The sequence below is a fragment of the Lissotriton vulgaris genome, chromosome 1_1 (genome assembly GCF_964263255.1).
Source record: "Lissotriton vulgaris chromosome 1_1, aLisVul1.2, whole genome shotgun sequence".
In the NCBI taxonomy this organism is placed as follows: Eukaryota; Metazoa; Chordata; class Amphibia; order Caudata; family Salamandridae; genus Lissotriton; species Lissotriton vulgaris.
The window spans coordinates 89,091,235-89,111,062 of record NC_141685.1 but is presented as its reverse complement, the minus strand read 5'-3'; the positions used below and the strand labels follow the sequence as shown (position 1 = coordinate 89,111,062).

General features: G+C 44.8%; 1 protein-coding gene and 1 long non-coding RNA gene across 4 annotated transcripts in view; both read left to right on the top strand.

Annotated features, from left to right (window-relative positions):
• The window catches only part of LOC147737495 (uncharacterized), a 31,524-nt gene extending 16,099 nt beyond the window's left edge, over window positions 1–15,425 (top strand). Inside the window, exon 4 of the long non-coding RNA XR_015299094.1 lies at window positions 15,254–15,425. This is a non-coding gene — a long non-coding RNA (uncharacterized LOC147737495). The remainder of the gene's footprint in view (window positions 1–15,253) is intronic.
• A 913-nt stretch (window positions 15,426–16,338) lies between these two features.
• LOC147737494 (uncharacterized) lies at window positions 16,339–18,804 on the top strand. 3 transcript variants are annotated; one of them, XM_086933168.1, is made up of 3 exons: window positions 16,339–16,800; window positions 16,972–18,130; window positions 18,215–18,804. In XM_086933168.1, the coding sequence occupies exons 1-3, from the start codon at window positions 16,485–16,487 to the stop codon at window positions 18,690–18,692; spliced, it is 1,953 nt and encodes a 650-aa protein (XP_086789294.1). In that variant the 5' UTR covers window positions 16,339–16,484; the 3' UTR covers window positions 18,693–18,804. The 3 variants fall into 3 exon arrangements, with proteins under 3 accessions (XP_086789294.1, XP_086789298.1, XP_086789300.1); XM_086933172.1 differs by having other exon boundaries at window positions 16,339–16,812; window positions 17,149–18,130; XM_086933174.1 differs by having other exon boundaries at window positions 16,632–17,064; window positions 17,149–18,804.
• Window positions 18,805–19,828: the final 1,024 nt, after the last annotated feature.

The window sequence follows — 19,828 nt, the reverse complement described above, 5'->3', positions numbered from 1 at the left end:
GTAGACCCCGGCTCTGACAGGAGTCATAAAAGGGTCATCCATGTCAACCGCCTTACACGCTACTATGCCATGGCAGTTGTGACCTTGCTCATGGTTTCAGGATCAGGAAGCAAAGAGTGAACCTGCCCCTAACCTGTCCAACAATCCAAAAGATGGGTCTGTGGAAGGTGTGGTCTTGTCAGACACCCTACCTGCCCACCAGGAGGCTGATTGCAGGCAAGTCCTAAATCAGTTTAATGAGCTCTTCTTTTTGACCTCTCCCCAGACTAGCTGGTGTATCCATGATGTAGACGCTGATGAAAGACTACCTGTCGAGAATAAAATATACAGGCAGACTGAACATGTGAAAGAGAGCATCAAAGCTGAAGTAAGCATGATGCTGCAATTGGGAGTTCTAAAGCCTTCTGAGAGCCCCTGGACCTGCCCAGTTGTCTTAATCCCCAAGCCTCATAACCAGGATGGTAAGAAAGAAATGAGGTTTTGTGTGGACTATTGGGGCATGAATGCTGTGACCAAAAGCAATGAATACCAAACTCCATGGGCAGATGAACTTATTGACAGGTTGGGAGCAGCCAAGTATCTGAGTATGTTTGATCTCACATCAGAGTCCTGGCTGATAGGTCTGACTCCAGGAGCTCAATAAATATCTGCATTTTTAACCCTAGATCGGTATTACCAGTTCACTGTAATGCTCCTTGGTTTGAACAATGCATCTGCCACTTTTCAAAGGTTGGTGAACTAAGCCCTTGCTGGATTGGAATCCTTGAGTGCAGCATTTCTACACAATATTGCTGTCTTTAGCTCCACCTGGCAGGAGCACCTGATCCACCTTAGGAAAGTACTGGAGGCTCTGAAAAGTGCAGGCCTCATTATCAAGGCATGCAAGTGTCAGATAGGGCAGGGAAAGGTTGCATACTTGGGTCGCCTCGTGAGTGGAGACCAGGTTCAACCCTAACAACCCAAGATCTAGACCATTCTGGACTGGGTGGCCCCAACTACCCAGACTCAAGTGAGGGCCTTCCTTGGCTTCCCTGGTACTATAGGAGGTTTGTGAGGGATTATGGCACCATTGTGGCACCCCTCACAGAACTGACTTCCAAAAGAATCCCCACAAATAGTGAACTGGACTCTGAGCTGTCTAAAGGCTCTTGACACGCTGAAGGAAGCAATGTGCTCTGCAGCTGTTCAGAAAGCTGCGGATTATGTCAAGCAATTCATTGTGCAGACTGATGCCTCTGAACATGGTATAGGAGCAGTGCTATCCCAAAAACATGACCAAGGTCAAGATCAGCCACTGGCTTTCATCAGTAGAAGGCTAATCCCCAGGGAGCAGCATTGAACTGCCATTTAGATGGACCCCTTTGCTGTGGTTTAGTCCCTTGAGAAGTTTAGGTCAAACATCTTTGGCTCTCACTTCCTAGTTCAAACTGACCACAGGCCTCTCCGAGGGTTAATGCAAATGAAAGGTGGAAATCCCAATTGGCTAAAGTAGTCCATCACCCTACAGGGAATAGGCTTTGAAGTGAAACAGAAACCTGGGATTGCCAATGCAGATGGACTTTCCAGGTTGTCCCATTTAGACGATGTTAAATGCTATGCTATGTTAAAAATACTTATAAAGCGTGCGTACACCACAAGGTTTCAGGGCGCTGCGGACAAGGGAGTCCTGCCGCTAAGTGATTCATTCATAAGTCTGGCGAAAGAGCCAGGTCTTTAAGTGTTTCCAAAATTGAGAATATGATATCATCGAGCTAATGTCCTGAGGGAGAGAATTCCAAAATTGAGGGGCCAGAACCTCAAATCTTAGTTCCCCCAATTTCTAGCGTTTAAAGGATGGAGTAGCTAGGGGATTCAAATGGGAAGACCTAAGATCCTGAATGTGGATATATCTCTAGACCCGAGTAAATACAGACACTGGGCAGTTGCCCTGGAGAGCTTTAAAGAGGAGGCATCCCAACTTGAATGCACTGAGTTCGACTACCAGAAGCCAATGTAACTTTTTCATAAGAGGGGTGACATACTGCATTCTTGGCTGGCAATAGATTAATCTAGCAGCCTGGTTTGGCACTAGTTGCAGTCTTTTAGATTGATATGCTGGAATGCCAAAGTAAAGAGTCAGTGTAGTCAATGTGAGATATGACTAAGGCTAAAGCAACTTGGGTAAGAGCTTCAGTAGTGAGAAATCTGCTGTTCCCCAGTAATGGGATATCTTTCATAGATTCACATGCTTGAATCATTGCCTGTCATCGAAGTGGGAGTCCCACAGTACATAGAATAGCAATAGCATAGCGAAAGCATAGTTAAAAGAGCAATAGGAAGTATTGTAACATAGACGTTTACAGGAAAATACTTGTCACTTTAATAACTTGTCCAAGTCATTAGATATGGTCCAAACTCCAGCCAATCAGGCGACAGCACCCTCTGGAACCTTCTCCTCTGAGGCTCAGGCTCTCAGATTTTCTACCGTACGTCTTGTGAAGGGAGTCTCCCTGAGCTCTGCTCAGTACCTCTACCTTTTCTCTTCAGAAACTCTTCAGAATATCTTCACTGCTTTGTCTACTACAAAGAGGTCACTCATCAGACGCTTTGAGTCCTGTGGGAAACTCCGGCTTCATTCCGAAGACCCCCACAAAAATTTGTATCTACTGCCTCCACCCTGAAAGTCAGGTGAGAGATTGTAAAATTCTACAGGACTTTCCCTCAAAAGACTTTAAGAGGCAGAGAGGGACGTCTACCATCTGTGGTTACAGAAACTCACGACCAAGGATAACCCCTTATCAGATGTTGAGATTGATTCCGCTCTCAGGACTGTCATTCTAAGAAGATGGCTAGTGAGGCGGAGATGGTATCTACTAAGGTGCTCAAGAAAGACCACACCTCTACTCATGAAGGTCAGACTTCTTCCTCAAAAAGGGCTCCTGCTCCTTCTAAGGGACTACCTGTGCCCTCTATGCCTCCGAGATCTGTCTCCAAGTCTCAGGCATCTAAGTCTCTTCCTGAGACAAATTTGCCTAAAAAAATGGGTCCCTTGTCGACGAAGACTTCCGTCACCACTGCTACAACGACTACTTCCACCTTCTCTTCTCCTCAACCTACAATGATTATGTCATCAGAGTCCTCTCCATTGACGTTTGTCATGGTGTCGGTGAAGCCTCGCTCGTCTGCCACCTCCCTCAATTCGTCGTCGATGAAAAAGAGGACTGTCTCCGGTCGGTCGTCGACAGATGCCTCTTCGCCCGCGAGACGGTCGATGGCTCTCAAGGCTCTACCTGCTTCGTCGACGGATGCCTCGATGTCTGTAACGACCTGACGTTCCCAGGATCGGGGACAGACACCCACAGAACACAAAACCACTTCTTGTGAGTTTAAGGATTTATTGATAATGTGCAAGGTAGCGGGAAGTATATACACAGAATGTCATTTTGAATTCACCAGGTCTGTATTCGTTACCCCATTCACAGCGCTGGTGTTATGCACCGTCCTCCGCAAGTACAACGGTCCCGTTGTACGCCAACGGAGGGCACTGTGCTAAAAGTGGCCGACAATGCCGTTCGATAGCGGTGAGGGGTCTTGATCTCTGACGTTGGGGTAGCAGACGTGAGGAAGGTGGGAGTCGCCCAGCCGGGTTCTCTACCACTCCTTCCTTGGGGATACGGGGAGCAGCCGCTCTACCGGTATCTCAATCAGGCGGTTCTCGCTGCTTATCACTCAAGAACCAAAAGAGAGAGGTGGTCGAGAGCAGACCTACCTCTGGATGCTAGGACTGTGGAGACGCCACAAACTCCTCCCGGAGTGCGTCTCAACACTAATCCCTGACTAGTACAAGGACGGGGGCTGGGAGCTACGGCTCACACCAACCTCCGTTTACCTGGCCTCCGAGAAGACCCTTGGACCGGGCTGGGAGCAGCCGCTCCTACCAGCCTCAACTCGGGATCCTGAGCCAAGCCTCGCTGACTCGTCAGAGTCAGAGGACGCTTACGCGCTGCAGACCACTGTTCCGCAAGTAACAGAGACACGGGGCGTTCCTACCTCCGTTCTCTTGAAGATCCTCGATAGTTTCTACAGTCTCTGCTCACGGAGCGCTCTGCTTCAGGATACGTCGGCTTTGGAGTCTGAATAACCGACACGGCGTCCTTTCCCTTTCCGCCTATATAGGCGGTCCTTCATGTTATGCAACACGTACTCTAGGTGTTGCGTAATCTCGCTGCGCTAGGCTTCCTGGGATTTGTAGTCCGCTCTGCAAGCAGCACGCAACAACGGCGAAGGCATGACGATGGCTGGAAATCATGACAATGTCGAAGGTTGCCTCATCATTGACTGGTGCTTCGTCGACGATTGCTTCGTCGGCGGTTGGCTTGTCGGCGGTTGCCTCATCGACGGTTGCCTCGTCGACAGCACAGAAGCTTTGCCTTACGGAACTTCAACCACGCTCTTCGTCGTTGACCGCTGAGTCGGTGGCGGCGTCCTTGGTTCCACCTTCAGCTTTGATGTGTCTAGTCCTCTTGAAATCTTCAACAAAACTTTTGCCGCCTTCAGGAACGACGGATGTTTCCCTACTTCAACGTAGGATCTCTTCTTTGGGTCTATTGCCAACTCAACCATCACCAAATCTTCCTGTGTAGCTTTTGACTATGACGCTAATGAGGAGGATTCGGAAGAGGATGACCGTTTCCGTACTGCTCGTACTCCTTCCGAGCTTCTCATCAAATGCCAAGATATTGATGATGACCAAGGATATGATTATTACCCTGAGCCTAATACTCAACCACCACTTGAGAATCCAGCTGTGCAGATGCCCATGTCTCTCATCTCTAATTTGCAACATATGCTTGATTACTACTGCTGTCGATTTCCTCCCTCGGAGTCGGCCTCATCTGTCCCACAGATGCCTGTTCCTCTGCCTTCATCGATCATCGGGCCGACCCCTCCGGTGGCATCAGTGTCTCATCACCCGGAGGACGCACACACAACTGACGACGACAGAGAAGGGGAGTGGGTGATAGATCCCTCCTTACTGAGTAGGACAATTATCAAATTCATACTCTGTCACCTTCCACTCCAATTCCTGTTGAATCTCCGCCAGCTGACATAGGTGGGTTTCATGTTCTAATGGACAGGCCGGTCAAGAGATTACAACTTCCTATAGTCACGAAGGACGACAACTGTTTCTTGTATGATTTCAAAGACCAGCCACGGAAACAGATCTGGGCTATCCCAATCATTGACTTCATCTGGCAAGACGGTTTGAAGGTCCACCCCTCTCTCTTCTGAATGAGTCACTATTTTAGGGTTGTGTCCCTAAGGCCTTTAAAGAGGCAATTGTGGTTCCCCTTCTGAAGAAATCAGGGGCAGACTCCCAGATCCCGTTGAATAACTGCCCAATCTCCTTGCTCCCGTACCTGGTAAAGGTACTGGAGGCTCATGTGGTGAAGTGCCTGTCCAATTTTATTGAACAATCCAACTATCTCGACTCACACTAACCTGGGTTTCGGCCTGCCCACTCAACGGAGACTGTAATACTGGCGGTGTCTTGTCTTTTCTTGACAGAAACCTGGCTAAATGACTCCTCGGCCCCTGACTTAGCTAATGCCATCCCTCCCAATTTTTCCATCATTAGGAGGGATAGATCATCTGGGCGAGGGGGCGGTGTGGCTATCATAGTTAACAAACAGCTGCACTGCACCACATTTCCGGTTGATAACATCCAGGACACCGAGGCTCTTGGCTTCACACTCCATCTCTCCCCCTCTCAGGCATGTACCGGTATTCTTCTATATAGAGCCCCTTGCCCTTTAGGTCCCTTCTTGGACGAATTACAGGTAGCACTCTCAGTCCCTTGTCTTAAGTCGGAGCACGGCATACTTCTAGGTGACTTAAATATACATATGGACGATGCCACTAATCCAGACACTATGAAACTTATGGATATAACTACCTCATTAGGACTGCTACCGCTCATTCACGAACCTACGCATAACAAGGGTCACACCCTGGACCAAGTCTACTCCACCATTCCTATTGATTTTCAAGCACCGCAGCCGGTGTTATGGTCGGATCATTATTTAATTACTTTCTTCCTTTCTTGTGTTCCATCTTCTAGAATCAAACTTACTGCCTCTCCCAAGCGTACTTCCAGACCCTTCCACCTTCTCTCTAATGAGATGTTACTGCAGGCTATGGAATGTGCACCCTGTACTTTGCCAGGCAACTTGGAAGATGACCTAGCCTTTTTTGTCGATTGGCTCACGTCAAGACTGGCGATTCTTGTCCCCGAGAAAATAGCTAAGTCTGGCAACAAACGGCCCTCAGCCCCTTGGTTCACCTCTCAGCTCAGGGAAGCTCGCCAAAATTGTAAGAGAGCTGAAAGAGCTTGGAGGAGGGAATACAATCCCTTGGAGAAAGTAAATTTCAAAAATTTGACTAGATCCTACTATAAGTTGATGTGGAAAGAGAAAAAATCCTATCTTGAACGTCGCATCGATGAATCGGGAAACACATGTAAGGAAATATTTAGAATTGTCAAAGACTTTACTTCACCGTCCCTAGGCACCCCGATCCAGTCCCATTCAAAATCCTGGCTAAGTGAACTGGCCCATTACTTTGTTAATAAGATAACGTCCATCCAAGCTTCCCTTGCTGTCTATTCCCAACAAACTGATGTAGATCTACCAGCTGCCCACTCCTCCTCAAAACCTGTTCTGGCTCCCACTCTCTGGGAATTTCCCCCGCTGAGTCTTGATTCCTCTTTAGACCTCTTGTCCGGGCTGAAGTCGGGCTCACCTCTTGATCCTTGCCCAGCCCCATGTCTCAACAAAATAGCTCCGGCCCTAAATGGTCTCATCAATCCCATCCTCAACTCCTCGCTGTCTTCTGGTGTAGTCCCTCGGGCTTGGAAGTGTGCTCTCATTCTTCCACTTCTGAAAAAACCAGCCCTAGATCCTACCGTCCATGCCAACTACAGGCCAATCTCTCTCCTCCCCGCTCTGGCGAAAGTGGCAGAAAGACACGTGCACAGATCAATCTCTAATTTTATCGAGGAGAACCATCTGTTGCACAGCACTCAATCTGGTTTTCATGCTAATTACAGCACGGAGACCGCGTTACTGGAAGTCACAGACGCTATCAGAGAGGTGTTGGATGTTGGAGGAAAGGCCATGTTGGTCATGTTGGACTTGTCGGCGGCGTTCAACACCGTTCCCCATGACACCCTCCTAATACGACTCTGGGAGTGTGGTCTTCGGGGGACGGTGTGGAATTGGCTCAAATCCTTTCTAGCCGACCGTCGACAAACGATCTGGGCGCCCCCGCACTCCGCCGACATGGCACCTCTGGAGGTAGGGGTCCCTCAGGGGTCTATTCTTAGCCCCCTGCTTTTCAACATCTTTTTGGCCCCCCTAGCAGAGGTGGCGGAGTCCTTTGGCGCTCAGATCGTGTCCTACGCCGACGACACCCAACTCTTGTTTACATGTGGCAAGAATGAGGTGTTTGACGGGACTCTCATCAGAAGCTGCCTAGAGGCAGTCTTTGGGTGGTTCAGAGGGCACGGACTAAAATGCAACTCCGATAAGTCGGAGCTGCTTTTCTTTGGCTGCGCCACTGAACCGAACTGGAAAAGCTGGTGGCCGCAAGACCTGTTTCCACCTGCAAATGCGTCCATCAAAGCTAAAAATGTAGGAATCATTGTCGATAATGACCTAGCTTTCGGACCCCAAATATCTTGCCTTTCCGGGAAATGTTTCGGCATCCTTCGGATGCTCAGAAAATTTCTCCCCTTGATTTGAATCAATTATAGAAGGGTCATTGTTCAATCACTTATTGGGTCTAGATTAGACTACGCAAATGCTCTTTATTTAGGACTCTCTAAATACCTTGTGAGGCGACTTCAAGTAGTCCAAAATTCAGATGCCCGTGCCATCTACGGGCTCCCTAGACGTACTGGTGCCTCTGATCTGTTAAGAGAATTGCACTGGCTTCCCATAGCTAAGAGAGTCCTTTTCAAAAGTCTGACGCTGACCTTCAAAGCCCTTCATGAAATTGGCCCTAGTTGCATCAGAAAACGCCTTGCTTTTTATAAGCCTAATAGAGCTTTAAGGTCTGCCTCCTTGTCTAAAAGGGTAGTTCCTACCATCAAACGCGCTAGACTGGGTGGCCGCTCTTTTCGCCACCTGGCTCCTCGTGCCTGGAACGAGCTTCCCCTTTCTCTGAGACAGATCCCTAACCTTATGTCCTTCAGAAAGGCTTTAAAAACTTGGCTTTTCACCAGCTAGGCCCCCCGCCTTTCCTTATTTTCTGTTATGTTGCTGCCCTCTGCGGACCTCTTCGCCAAAGCCCTGGGACACTCCTTTTGGAGTAGCTGTTGCACTATAGAAGAATTTGTTAACATAACATAACATAACATATTGGACTCCCTGTGAGAGAAGGCTGACATGGATACTCCTCAGGCTCTGGTGCTGTTGGATGTCTCGGTCGCTATTGACATGGTCGACCATGGGATCTTGGTGGACCGTGTCAAGGAGGCCGGCATTCAAGGCTCAGCCCTTGGCAGGATTAGCTCCTTTCTAGAGGATCGCTCCCAATCAGTCTAGAGCGAGCGTCCACCATGAGCTGACCTCGTCTGGATTCCTCGATGTTACCTCCAGCCTCTGCAAGGAGACCCCCTCAACCGTGACCTGCTCTGTCAGGTCTTGGTCTAGTGCGTCTCGTTCCTCATTCGTTAGCATTGGCAGGGTCAGGTCTTTCAGGAAGATTCTCCCAGTATTTCCGTCTCCTTGTTGTCAGTGTCCTCAAGGATCCAGTTCCGTCCTTTGTCTTGTCTCTCTAGCCATGTAAGCAACTCATTGGCTTTATCACCAACATCATAGAGACAATGCTGGGTAGCCAGCGCAGGAGTGCACGCTATTTTCCATTAGTGCTCTTAATGTGTGCTGCTTCAGTTGATGGTGTAATGGGAGAGAAACTGATTCCCCACTTGCAAACCGAACCTCCAGGAAAGCACATTCCCTGCCTTGAATTCACCCTATAGCACGCAAGCTGATTCAACAGGCCGCCCGTTCGCCTTAAAATAGAGGTCTGTTCCATCTCTCATACAAGCTTTGAACGTCTTGTCTTATAAATATCACGGATCAACCCTTGGGGGTAGCATGAAGTCCACAACCGGACCATCGAGTTGCACCTCCACCAGCGAATCATCTGAGATTCCCCCTGCTATGTGCGTAGCAGCTCTAAAATCATCTTTATGGACAGTCTGGGTGAAAAGATAGTGCAGGCATGCCAGACTATCATGTGCTGCAGACAGGTGCGTCCGGTTCTGATACCGTCTTCCCCCTCTAGGGGCATTTAGGAGTATCATGAATATAGTATAGGTGCAGTTCTGTCACTCCAGTCACCCCAATGCTTGTACAGGATGATAATCTATTCTAGACCTATGATCTCCTGCTTGAAAAGTCCATGTGGGTAGCGAATATTGAGGAAATCGCCCATTTAGCACACTTAGACCTATGGTTTCTAATTCTTATACAAGAGTCTTGCCGATGTTTTCATTCTTTTGTTCCCTCATGCCCATTGTTGATGAAAAACCTGGAATTGACCATAAGTAATTTTGCCATTGTATTTCAACATCTCTATCGTAAGACCATAGCATATTCATGTTATAAAGCAGAAGTGTGGCTCAGGGGTTAGAGGCGGCAGACCTGGAGCTTGAGTTCGGCCCGGGACCAGGGTTCAATTCCCTGCCTCGGCGGGGCTTGGGCTCAAAATTCCACGGACTCGTTAATTCTCGCTCCGGTGCCTTCTCGACTCACGGGTTCACACTCTGCGACTCTGGGCAATAGCTTGCTTAATCTCCACAACGGCCCCTCGCGGTGGGATGCCTGGCTTTCACCTTGTGGATACCCTGCCAGGGTTATCTCACAGGGGAATACCAGGACGGGTTCCCTAAGCAAGCGCTGAGATGCCCCAGGGTAAGTCGTGCGCTATATAAGTTTCATTCATTTCATTTCATAAACACCGGTAATAATAATCTCAGGTTGGGTGCCATTGTCCAGTTGCTGCAATATCATAATTATCAAATTTATCAAATTGGTCGCCATTGTTCTTCGTAATTATATACGTTGATTACTACAAAAGATTTAATTATAATTTTTTACTTGTATCGTATTTTGACAATTAGATAATCCTTTTGACTTGGGACGTCCATTTCACTTTCCATTTTTAGCTCAGTTGATATAAAAATAGCCAAACCCCCAAAAGGTCTGCCATAGTTACTTGTTCTCTTAGCTAATGAGTAATAACCCTATAACCTTCCCATCTAAAAGGAACTAAAGCCCAAGTCTTGTGTAAACAAATGATTTGAAAAGAGCACAGAGTAGCAAGTTCGTTATTCTGAATCTTTGCTGGAACCCCATTTATATTCCACAAACATAATCTGACCCTTTCATTCATAATTGTTGGGCCCCTTAAAGGAACTTCAGAGTGTAGATGTCAATCCTGCCTGACATTATGGAGGGCTGCTGATAGCCAACCTAATTTGACAGTGTCAAATAATCGGTCTCCTATTTTTACGTCTAATGATTTTAAAAGATGCCCGTTGGTCATACCTATGGAGTTTTTAATATTGAATATTTCTTATTATTCTTGGTTCTCATTTGGTTATGATTTTGTAATTTTGATGAAACAAAAGGGCTAGGATAGGAAGGTTGCAGGGGAGTTGTTATTTTTATTCCCCAGTCCTGAAAGAGATTATGTTCTTGCATAATACGGCTGGCGGCAGTAGATGATGTCTAAGTTACTAATGTTGATTCACGATTATTATTCTTGATTGTGAGGAATTCAATTGATTCTATGTCGGTACATTTAATTTTCTTTAATGAGGGTACTGCATTACACAATTTATTGTAATATGTTCCCACGAGTCAAGATATCATTATTACTCCTAGATTTATATTCCGGCGTAATAATTACCTGCACCACTCCTTCTTTTTGATCTGGGTTATTTTATTTTATTTGTTGTAGGCTATTTTCACCTTGAGCATGCTCAGTTAACCTTCCATTATGATTACTAACAGTTTGAGACCATGATTGTCGATGTTTATGTAACTGCTTCGTTTCGGTTCCCAGATCTTGTGGTAATTTAATATCCTTACAGGTTTTTAACAAATCTCTATTCGTTTCATCCCCTCTGATACTCTCCCTCTTTGCTCTATTTGTTTCCAATTGTGATGGCTTATTTTCCACCTGTTTATTAATTTCCTCCACTTGCAGCATTTCTAAGGACTGAATTTTCCCATTCTCTATCATTTTTATACTATCAGCTTGATTATTTAGGCATTTATTTTTCATAACTAAAAGGGTTTTGTTGGAGACATTTGTTTACCCTCACCTTCACTATATGGCATTTGGTCATGGTTGTTTCCAGTGTTCAATCTTACTATATCTGATGCATTTGTATTTTTTTATACTTTTAAGAACTTTATTTCTTGCTACCGTTGTTTTTTCGTTTCTCTTTTTGATAGATGAACTTCCGGAGCTGCGTCTGTCATTGTTGATTGTGTCGAGCATAGGTTTATCACTTCTTGATCTTTTGTTATATCATCTATTTTTTCTTTAACAACAACAATATTGTCTTTACATTTTATTGTATCTTTAGCGTGGCAGTCGGTCTTGATGGGTTGAATTCCCACATTAGGAAAATTCCCTTTTACATCGTCAATTATTGTTTTTAAAATATCCGGAATGGTAGTTAGTTTGTTAGTTAGTGGGGCACAACTACACTCTGCATACGTAGATATTGGCTGAGATTGCGCCCTTACTATTAGATTATTTTGCGTTGTTATCTTCTGCTCAATTCTGGTAACAGAGGATGCCATAGCGCTCAAGATCTATTTGGACCTCCTTTTTGTTGGACTGATATGTTAAAGCTTCCAGAGTTAATTGCGAGGTTTTGAAGAATAAATCCCAAATTGCTCCTGCGTTCCCACTTCCTGGTGCCTGAGTACCTGGGCTATGGTGTTGCCCATTTATGAATGATAGGTCCTTATACTCCTCTTTTTGTGGTCCTTGAAAATCATCTCCCTCTTCACAAGAATTAATGAATTGTGGACTACTATTCAAAACGTCTTTTTGATACGGAGTACTCCAGCGCTGCAGAGTTTCTGGGTTGCTGTAGTATTCGTCCTTATTAATTTGAGATGCATTATTTTGATTACATTTCGTCTGGTATTTTTTTTTAGCTGAATTTATTTTAGACAGAGTAAGATCCGATTTCAGTGGGGGTATTGGCTTCCCTTATGATTTTCACCCCACCATTTAGTTAATTTGGAGCATCTTGCTCTTGTTGATTTATTTGGCCCAAACTAGATGGTTCCCCTATCCCGTTAGCTTTTCTGATTTTTACTTGCACTTCTATTGGCATTGGCTGCCTAGTTTGTAGTAAGTGCCGAGTATCTCCCATTGTTAGATTTGTGCATTTTGCGTCCTCTTATTGTGAACGACCAGTAAGTGGAATAGTTAACATCTCTAGGTCTGTTATTTGACACCAATGGTTGACTTGGTCCTTATTTGAATTTCACATTCGATCGACTTCAGCTTCAGACTCAGGGTGGCCTGGTTCACTTACTCCTTGCTTAGGGGATATAATATTTGCTCTACTCAGTGGTTTAATTGGAGTTTGAAGATCACAGGGGTTATTAGCAAAGTTAGCATAGCACCAGTTGGATCTTTCATAAAATCAAACTTTGACAGCGACTTTACCTAGTATCGCAAATGTATGGACCTTAGATGATTTAAAGGACTATATGTCAACTGCCTGTTTTATTTTAAACGTATCTAGTATTAGTGTTTGTTGTATTTTTCTTTTCCTTTTGATAGCAGGGAAAGGTGGCCGCTCCTTTCCTGACCTCATAATAGGTGAAGAAGTCTTGCTTCTTTCAGAGAATCAAAGGGGCCGGTGACAAGACCAAAGGGTGCTTTGATAGGACAAAACACCACCAAATACCTCCAAGGGAAAACACCCCCAAAGCACACCTCGGTACAGAATCTGCCGGTACTGCTGGTTACTTAATTAATTAATTAATTAACCGATTCATTAATATCCGGGCTCCAGGTAGGGCTGTAGTCTAGGCATGCAGAGTAATTCAGGGGTCGAGGGGTGCTTCAACAGGGTCAAAGTCTATTGTCACTTTCCCCTTTGCATAATTTCTCAGATTTTGTATTAGGGACTTGTTACAGACTCCAATGGCTCAGCGACTTACGGACCGTTCAACCTTAAGTACTCGCCACACGCCACACACCTCTTGCCACTTGTCACTCACCACTCACTGTTCATTGCTTGTTCGTTGCTATTCATCGCTGTCAAGAGTACAAGGGAGAATGCTGGCAATCCTTCAGGAGCAAGAGCGGGATCCAGAGCCAGTCCCACTACAGACGGCAGATGTAGACACTTCACTCCACTTCTCGGCTCAGCTCTGCTCTGCTCAATGCTTTGTGTATACGTAAAATCAGGCTGCAGTTCCCTGAGATCTGAGGAAGAGAAGGGAGGCTCCAGCTATTTCCCTATGGCACTCTCATCTTTGGAGACTGCTTAGCCTAGAACGTATGGCTGATATTTTCAGGGATAATTATAAGAATTTTTAATTTAAATGGGGCCCCCTTGTCTCCTTCCTCTCCCAGGGCCGTCCTTCTGCGGTGTGTCCCTCCACCATCGAAGCCCGCCATCTCTTCCAGTTTTGATCACAATCCCAGTGTCGACCAACCTCTCGTTAGTATGAACACACCGCCACCACGGATGGGGTGGGGGTGGATTTTTTTGTGTTTTTTATCTTTGTTCCTTGTTAGATTCATAATTACTTATCCCATGTTAGGATGAGTTTGTCCACGCTTTTTGGCTATTCCGCATACAACACCTCGGTGGAGCAACCTGGAGAAATTACCGTTACAGAAGGCCGTTAAGTTTTCTTTAGACCTATCTGCTGGCTTAGCAAAGTTGCATGATGTTCTTTTTTTTCTTTTTTATCTCTCTGTCTCAGCTCCGGGGCACTTAAAAGCTGTATCTTTCATTTGACTTATCTAATAAGAGGAGGAGCTGGTTTATATTAATCAATGTACTTTGTCCACCTGTCATAATTCTGTTGAGGCTTTCTGATCCCCTGCGTGGGACCAAGTGATGGTGTAATTTTTGCCTGTGGACTGTGGAAAAAAAAATTAATGAACACATTTTTGACATAAATCAGGTGGCAGGCCAAGGCTCCTCTGTGCCTTGCAGCAGCCGCCGCACGAGCAGCACCACAAGCGACTTAGCACCGCAGTGCCGGCAGCGTCCGTTCCTGCCCCCAAAGCAGATCTGTAGAACTTAAAGCGCCCGTATAACCGGACGCGGGTGAAGCGGGAACCGGTCACAAAACAAACCCTGGCAGTCGTCCCAGGCTCCGCTCCGCTTGCTCGTCAACTCCTCTTCGGCTCGGCCCCTCGGCTCTAATCGATACGCTCTGTACTCAACGCCGAATCACAGGCCGACAACAAATATGAACACCAACAGAGGGAAGAATTGTGTGTTTCCCCCAGTTAGTGAAAAAAACCAGCATAAGCCTTGGCTGCTTCTGCTGCACCCAGAGTCTTATGCGTCTTTTCAGTCTAATTTTTCTGTCTGGAAAAAGACTGTGTCCTGGTTTTCTGCACCCAGTAAATCCAGGTGCAGAAAAACCTAACAACTGATAATCAAGTGGAATAAAATGAACACATGAAAGTCCGCCTTCATTTCATTCCCCTTGATTCATACTCTGGACCATAGTTGAGGGATATGTTTAGGCATAGTCCTCGCAGCACACAATAGATTTGCTTGAGGCAGAGGCCAAAACTCAAAAGTCAGGAAACCAGATACAAGTAGGTGGTAACTCAGGGCAGGGGAAAACGCCTGTTGTCCGTGGAGGAGGCATTCCCTTCCCAGAAATCTGCATTACAAATTAATTAATAGTATATATTTTTTTAATATTTGTTTGGTGCCAGTCCATATGACTTTCAGATCTGCCTTTGGGATTCTATGTTGCAACTTTATAGGGTACATGTATCCTTTGTGAGCTTAATAAAATGTTGAAAATTCTACAGATCCTCACTCCTACATCCAATTACTCTCATTCTACCATTCTACACTCTGCTCTGTCTGAAAAACAGCTCAGCATTTTCAAAATTCTGCATTGATTTGGCTTGTAAATTATATTTTTGGAAATGCACATGTATTAACTATTTAATTTTAATACTATAGGTGATTGAAATTACGGACGAAGAAAGCAAGATTTGAATGTCAGTGCCAGAAGAAGGATTATTTTGAAAAACTGAAGGACATCCAGCATTCTACGTTTAAACAATTTCCAAAAATCTAAGTGTGGCGAGGAAAGTACTATACCTGTAAGTGAAGTCTCTAATTTTGCATTTCATTAACCCAGAGCAAAGCCATATCTGTGCACACAACACCAGAAATAATGTAGAAAGACTGCTTCAGCATCCTCATCTGAAATATTATCAGAAAGACAAATTGCCTCAGCATTACAGAATAACGTTCATCTAAAGCATCATGTAATTCTAGAGAGGAAGCACACACTGCATAAAAAGTTACAACTAAAGGTTTCTTCTGCATACCATCAAAGAAAAGACGCTGAAAGAAGACTCCGAAGCTGACACATTAACAACTAAGAGATTGGAAAATCGCCTTTGTTCAACAACCGTTTTAACCAGTTATGCAAGTTTGAGACTATCTGCCTCGGGATATAACACCTTGACCCACTCTGCTCACTCTTGCGAAAACCTTAAAAATTCACCACTTTATTGTGTTAATGACCATCTCAGATTGTCTCCTTTTTATTGTGTACTGTTCTGTAATTCTATGTAAATGGCCTCAACATTATCTGTTGTGCAGTAGTGATATGTAAAACTGTTAAATATAAAAATGGATTAAAGGAGCACAGTTGCGCTATAGCTAATGTAAATAAATCCTCATCTTCAGAACTACAAACCTTAACCTTACACCAAACATAGAAAGGGTAGAAGGAACTGATGTTCTGCGACTAATGATCCACAATAGTACTCTGCACGTTCAAACGCCCTCAGTTACTGCCATTACATCAGAGCAAAAAGGTACTTATCAGTTTAATCATTAAATATCAGACTAACACCTTATTACTGCATTGCTAAGAACCTATACAAATCGATTTGAGAAAAACTTCAGTCACAAATTAAGTTGCTGCCGGAGAGGCTATAACCTAAAGACTATTATCTACTAGGAAAATTTCAACAGGTGTTACAGGACTGCTTCCCGACATTTTTTGCTCAATTCAAGTGTTGAGAAATTTACACACAATTTCTTTTAGAGATGAGTGCTGAACATTATCTAAACAAGCACGACTCTAAAATCGAGGCAAAATAACCGAAGTTGGGGAAAAAAGTTACCTGTGTCAAAAAGATACAGCCATAAATCTTATCTCACAGAATTTGACAGAATGCACACAAGGGTAAACCACTTTCAGTGCAAAGTATGCCAAAAAAGTTTCAGGCGTAAATCTTATCTCACTGAGCATATGAGAATCCACACTGGGGGAAAACACTCTCCGTGTAAAGTATGCCAAAAAAGTTTCAGGCGTAAATCTTATCTCACTGAGCATATGAGAATCCACACTGGGGAAAAACCTTTTCAGTGCTCTGAATGTCAGAAAAGGTTTAGTTTCAAACTGAGTCTATATCGACATGCATTAACCCACTCTGTGGAAAAACCTTACCAGTGCGCTGAATGCCAAAAAAGATTTAACCAAAAATCTCATCTCACTGAACATATGAGAATCCACTCTAGGGAAAAACCTTACCAGTGCTCTGAATGCCCAAAAGATTTCAAACTTAAATCACTACTAACGGCACATGTGAGATTCCACACTGGGGAAAAACCTTATCAGTGCTCTGAATGCCAGAGATGTTTCAGTGACAAAATGAGACTCACTAAACATACAAGGACCCACTCTTGGGTAAAACGTTATCGGTGCACTGAATGTGACAAATGTTTCAGTGAAAAAAGCAGTCTCACTGAGCATATAAGAATCCACACTGGGGAAAAACCTTATCAGTGCTCCGAATGCCAAAAATGTTTCAGCCAAAAATCTCATCTCACTGAACATATGAGAACCCACACTGGGGAAAAACCTTATCAGTGCTCTGAATGTTACAAATGTTTCAGCCAAAAAAGCAGTCTCACTGAGCATATAAGAATCCACACTGGGGAAAAACCTTATCAGTGCTCCGAATGCCAAAAATGTTTCAGCCAAAAATCTCATCTCACTGAACATATGAGAATCCACTCTGGGGAAAACCCTTATCAGTGCTCTGAATGCCAGAAAAGTTTTTGTAAGAAACAGAGTCTATCTCGACATGCAATAACCCACTCTGTGGACAAACCTTATCAGTGCCCGGATTGTCAGAAATGTTTCAAAGACAAAAGCAGTCTCACTCAGCATACAAGATACCACTCTAAGACTAAGGAAAAACTTTATCAGTGCTCTGAATGCCAGAAATGTTTCCGTAATCAAAGCACTCTGACTCAGCATACAAGAACCCACACTGGGGAAAAACCTCATCAGTGCACAGAATGCCAGAAATGTTTCATTGACAAAAACAGTCTCACTCGGCATACAATAACCCACACTGGAGAGAAACCATATCAGTGCACGGAATGCCAGAAATGTTTCAATGAAAAACGCGATCTCACAGTGCATATAAGAACCCACACTGGGGAAAAACCTTATCAGTGCTCTGAATGCCAGAAAAGGTTTTGTTACAGACAAAGTCTTTCTCAGCATGCAATGACCCATTCTGTGGAGCAACCTTATCAGTGCTCTGAATGCCAGAAATGTTTCAGTTTAAAAAGTAGTCTCAAAAAGCACATAAGAACCCACACTGGGGAAAAACCTTATCAGTGCTCTGAATGCCAGAAATGTTTCAGTTTAAAATGTAGTCTCACAAAGCACATAAGAACCCACACTGGGGAAAAACCTTATCATTGCTCTGAATGCCCAAAACATTTCAACCGTAAATCAATTCTAACTGCACATGTGAGATTCCACACTGGGGAAAAACCTTATCAGTGCTCTGAATGCCAGAGATGTTTCAGTGACAAAATGAGACTCACTAAACATACAAGGACCCACACTTGGGTAAAACGTTATCGGTGCACTGAATGCGACACATGTTTCAGTGAAAAAAGCAGTCTCACTCGGCACATAAGAACCCACACTGGGGAAAAACCTTATCAGTGCTCTGAATGCCAGAAATGTTTCAGTGAAAAAAGACCTCTCACGCTGCATATAAAAACCCACACTGGGGAAAAACCTTATCAGTGCTCTGAATGCCAGAAATGTTTCAATGAAAAAAGACATCTCACGTTGCATATAAAAACCCACACTAGGGAAAAACCTTATCAGTGCTCTGAATGCCAGAAATGTTTCAGTATAAAAAGTAGTCTCACACAGCACATAAGAACCCACACTGGGGAAAAACCTTATCAGTGCTCTGAATGCCAGAAATGTTTCAGTATAAAAAGTGGTCTCACACAGCACATAAGAACCCACACTGGGGAAAAACCTTATCAGTGCTCCGAATGCCAAAAATGTTTCAGCCAAAAATCTCATCTCACTAAACATGTGAGAATCCACACTGGTGAATAAAATTATCAGTGCTCTAAATGTCAGAAAAGATTCAGAGGTAGAGATGGTTACAAGCACCATAAGAAAACACACTGTAGGAAGGTGGATATCTGACTATGGTTACCCCCAACTTTTTGCCTAGTGTTTAGCTGGTTTTCAACTTAGTTGGCCTGGGATCCTGCTATTCAGGGCCCCAGGCTATCGGCTCTCTCCTTAAAATGGACTCCATGTACCTTAGGTACATACACAATTGGATATTGGTTCTCCTTATGAGTCCCTGTATAGTGTACCCTAGGTACTCAGGGCATAGGTGCAACCAAGGCCTACCAGGGGCTGCAGCATGTATTATGCCACCCCTGGCTGGCCACCCAAATAGACACAACTGGCTGATCACTCAGCTGGGGCAAGGTCGTGTAATTCCCCCTTGCTTAGGTGTAGTATTCCTATACCTACACACATATAGATACATAGTAACCTATAAGTCACTCCTATGGCAGGCCTTAACAATCCTGAAGGCAGAGTGCTTGGTTATATGTGAGATGGTGCTCTAGAATGAGCTGAGCCTTCCTGCAGCGTTCGGAACTACTTCCTTATAGCTGTTCTATGATATTGCCATACTATATACTCTTAAGAGCATTATAATCCTCGCGGTTAATGCTAACTTTGGTTTGGCTTTATCGAAACATGTCGTGTAAGGTGTCATACGCTTTGGAATACTACCCCCTCGCCAATTCTGGAGACGGGGGTAGCATTCCACTCTTCTAGACGGAGAAGACATGTTAGTTCTGACGATCACGGTTAAAGTTAACCAGAGCCCCAGCGTTACAAAATGAACGCTGCTGCCCCAGACACAAGTCTGGCCTCCTGCTGCTGGGAGTCCTTCCAGCTAGGGAGGCCTGGACAATAGGTTTACTGCCTGGAGAGGTGCGAGCACCGCCCCATACAGGAGTTTGTGTATTAGGACAGGGAGGGTTGAAAAGAAACACACTGCCTGGAGCACTCTAGGTGCTTCATGCATACCCCAGTTCAAACCGGTTGCTGGGGCAACCCTGCCCCAGCTCTGGCGCGAAACTGGAGTAAGGAAAGGGTGTGTAACCACACCCCTTCCTGGTCCCACCCATAGGAGGGACCTAGTAGGTAATCCAGCCCGCTTTAGT

Bases quoted from the DNA above. Each gene is read 5' to 3' on its own strand.
- LOC147737494 (XM_086933174.1), top strand. From the start codon at position 16,647: ATGAGAATCCACACTGGGGAAAAACCTTTTCAGTGCTCTGAATGTCAG. The intron at 17,065-17,148 runs ATATAAGAATCC...ATCTCACTGAAC, and splicing joins AAAAAGCAGTCTCACTGAGC to ATATGAGAACCCACACTGGG.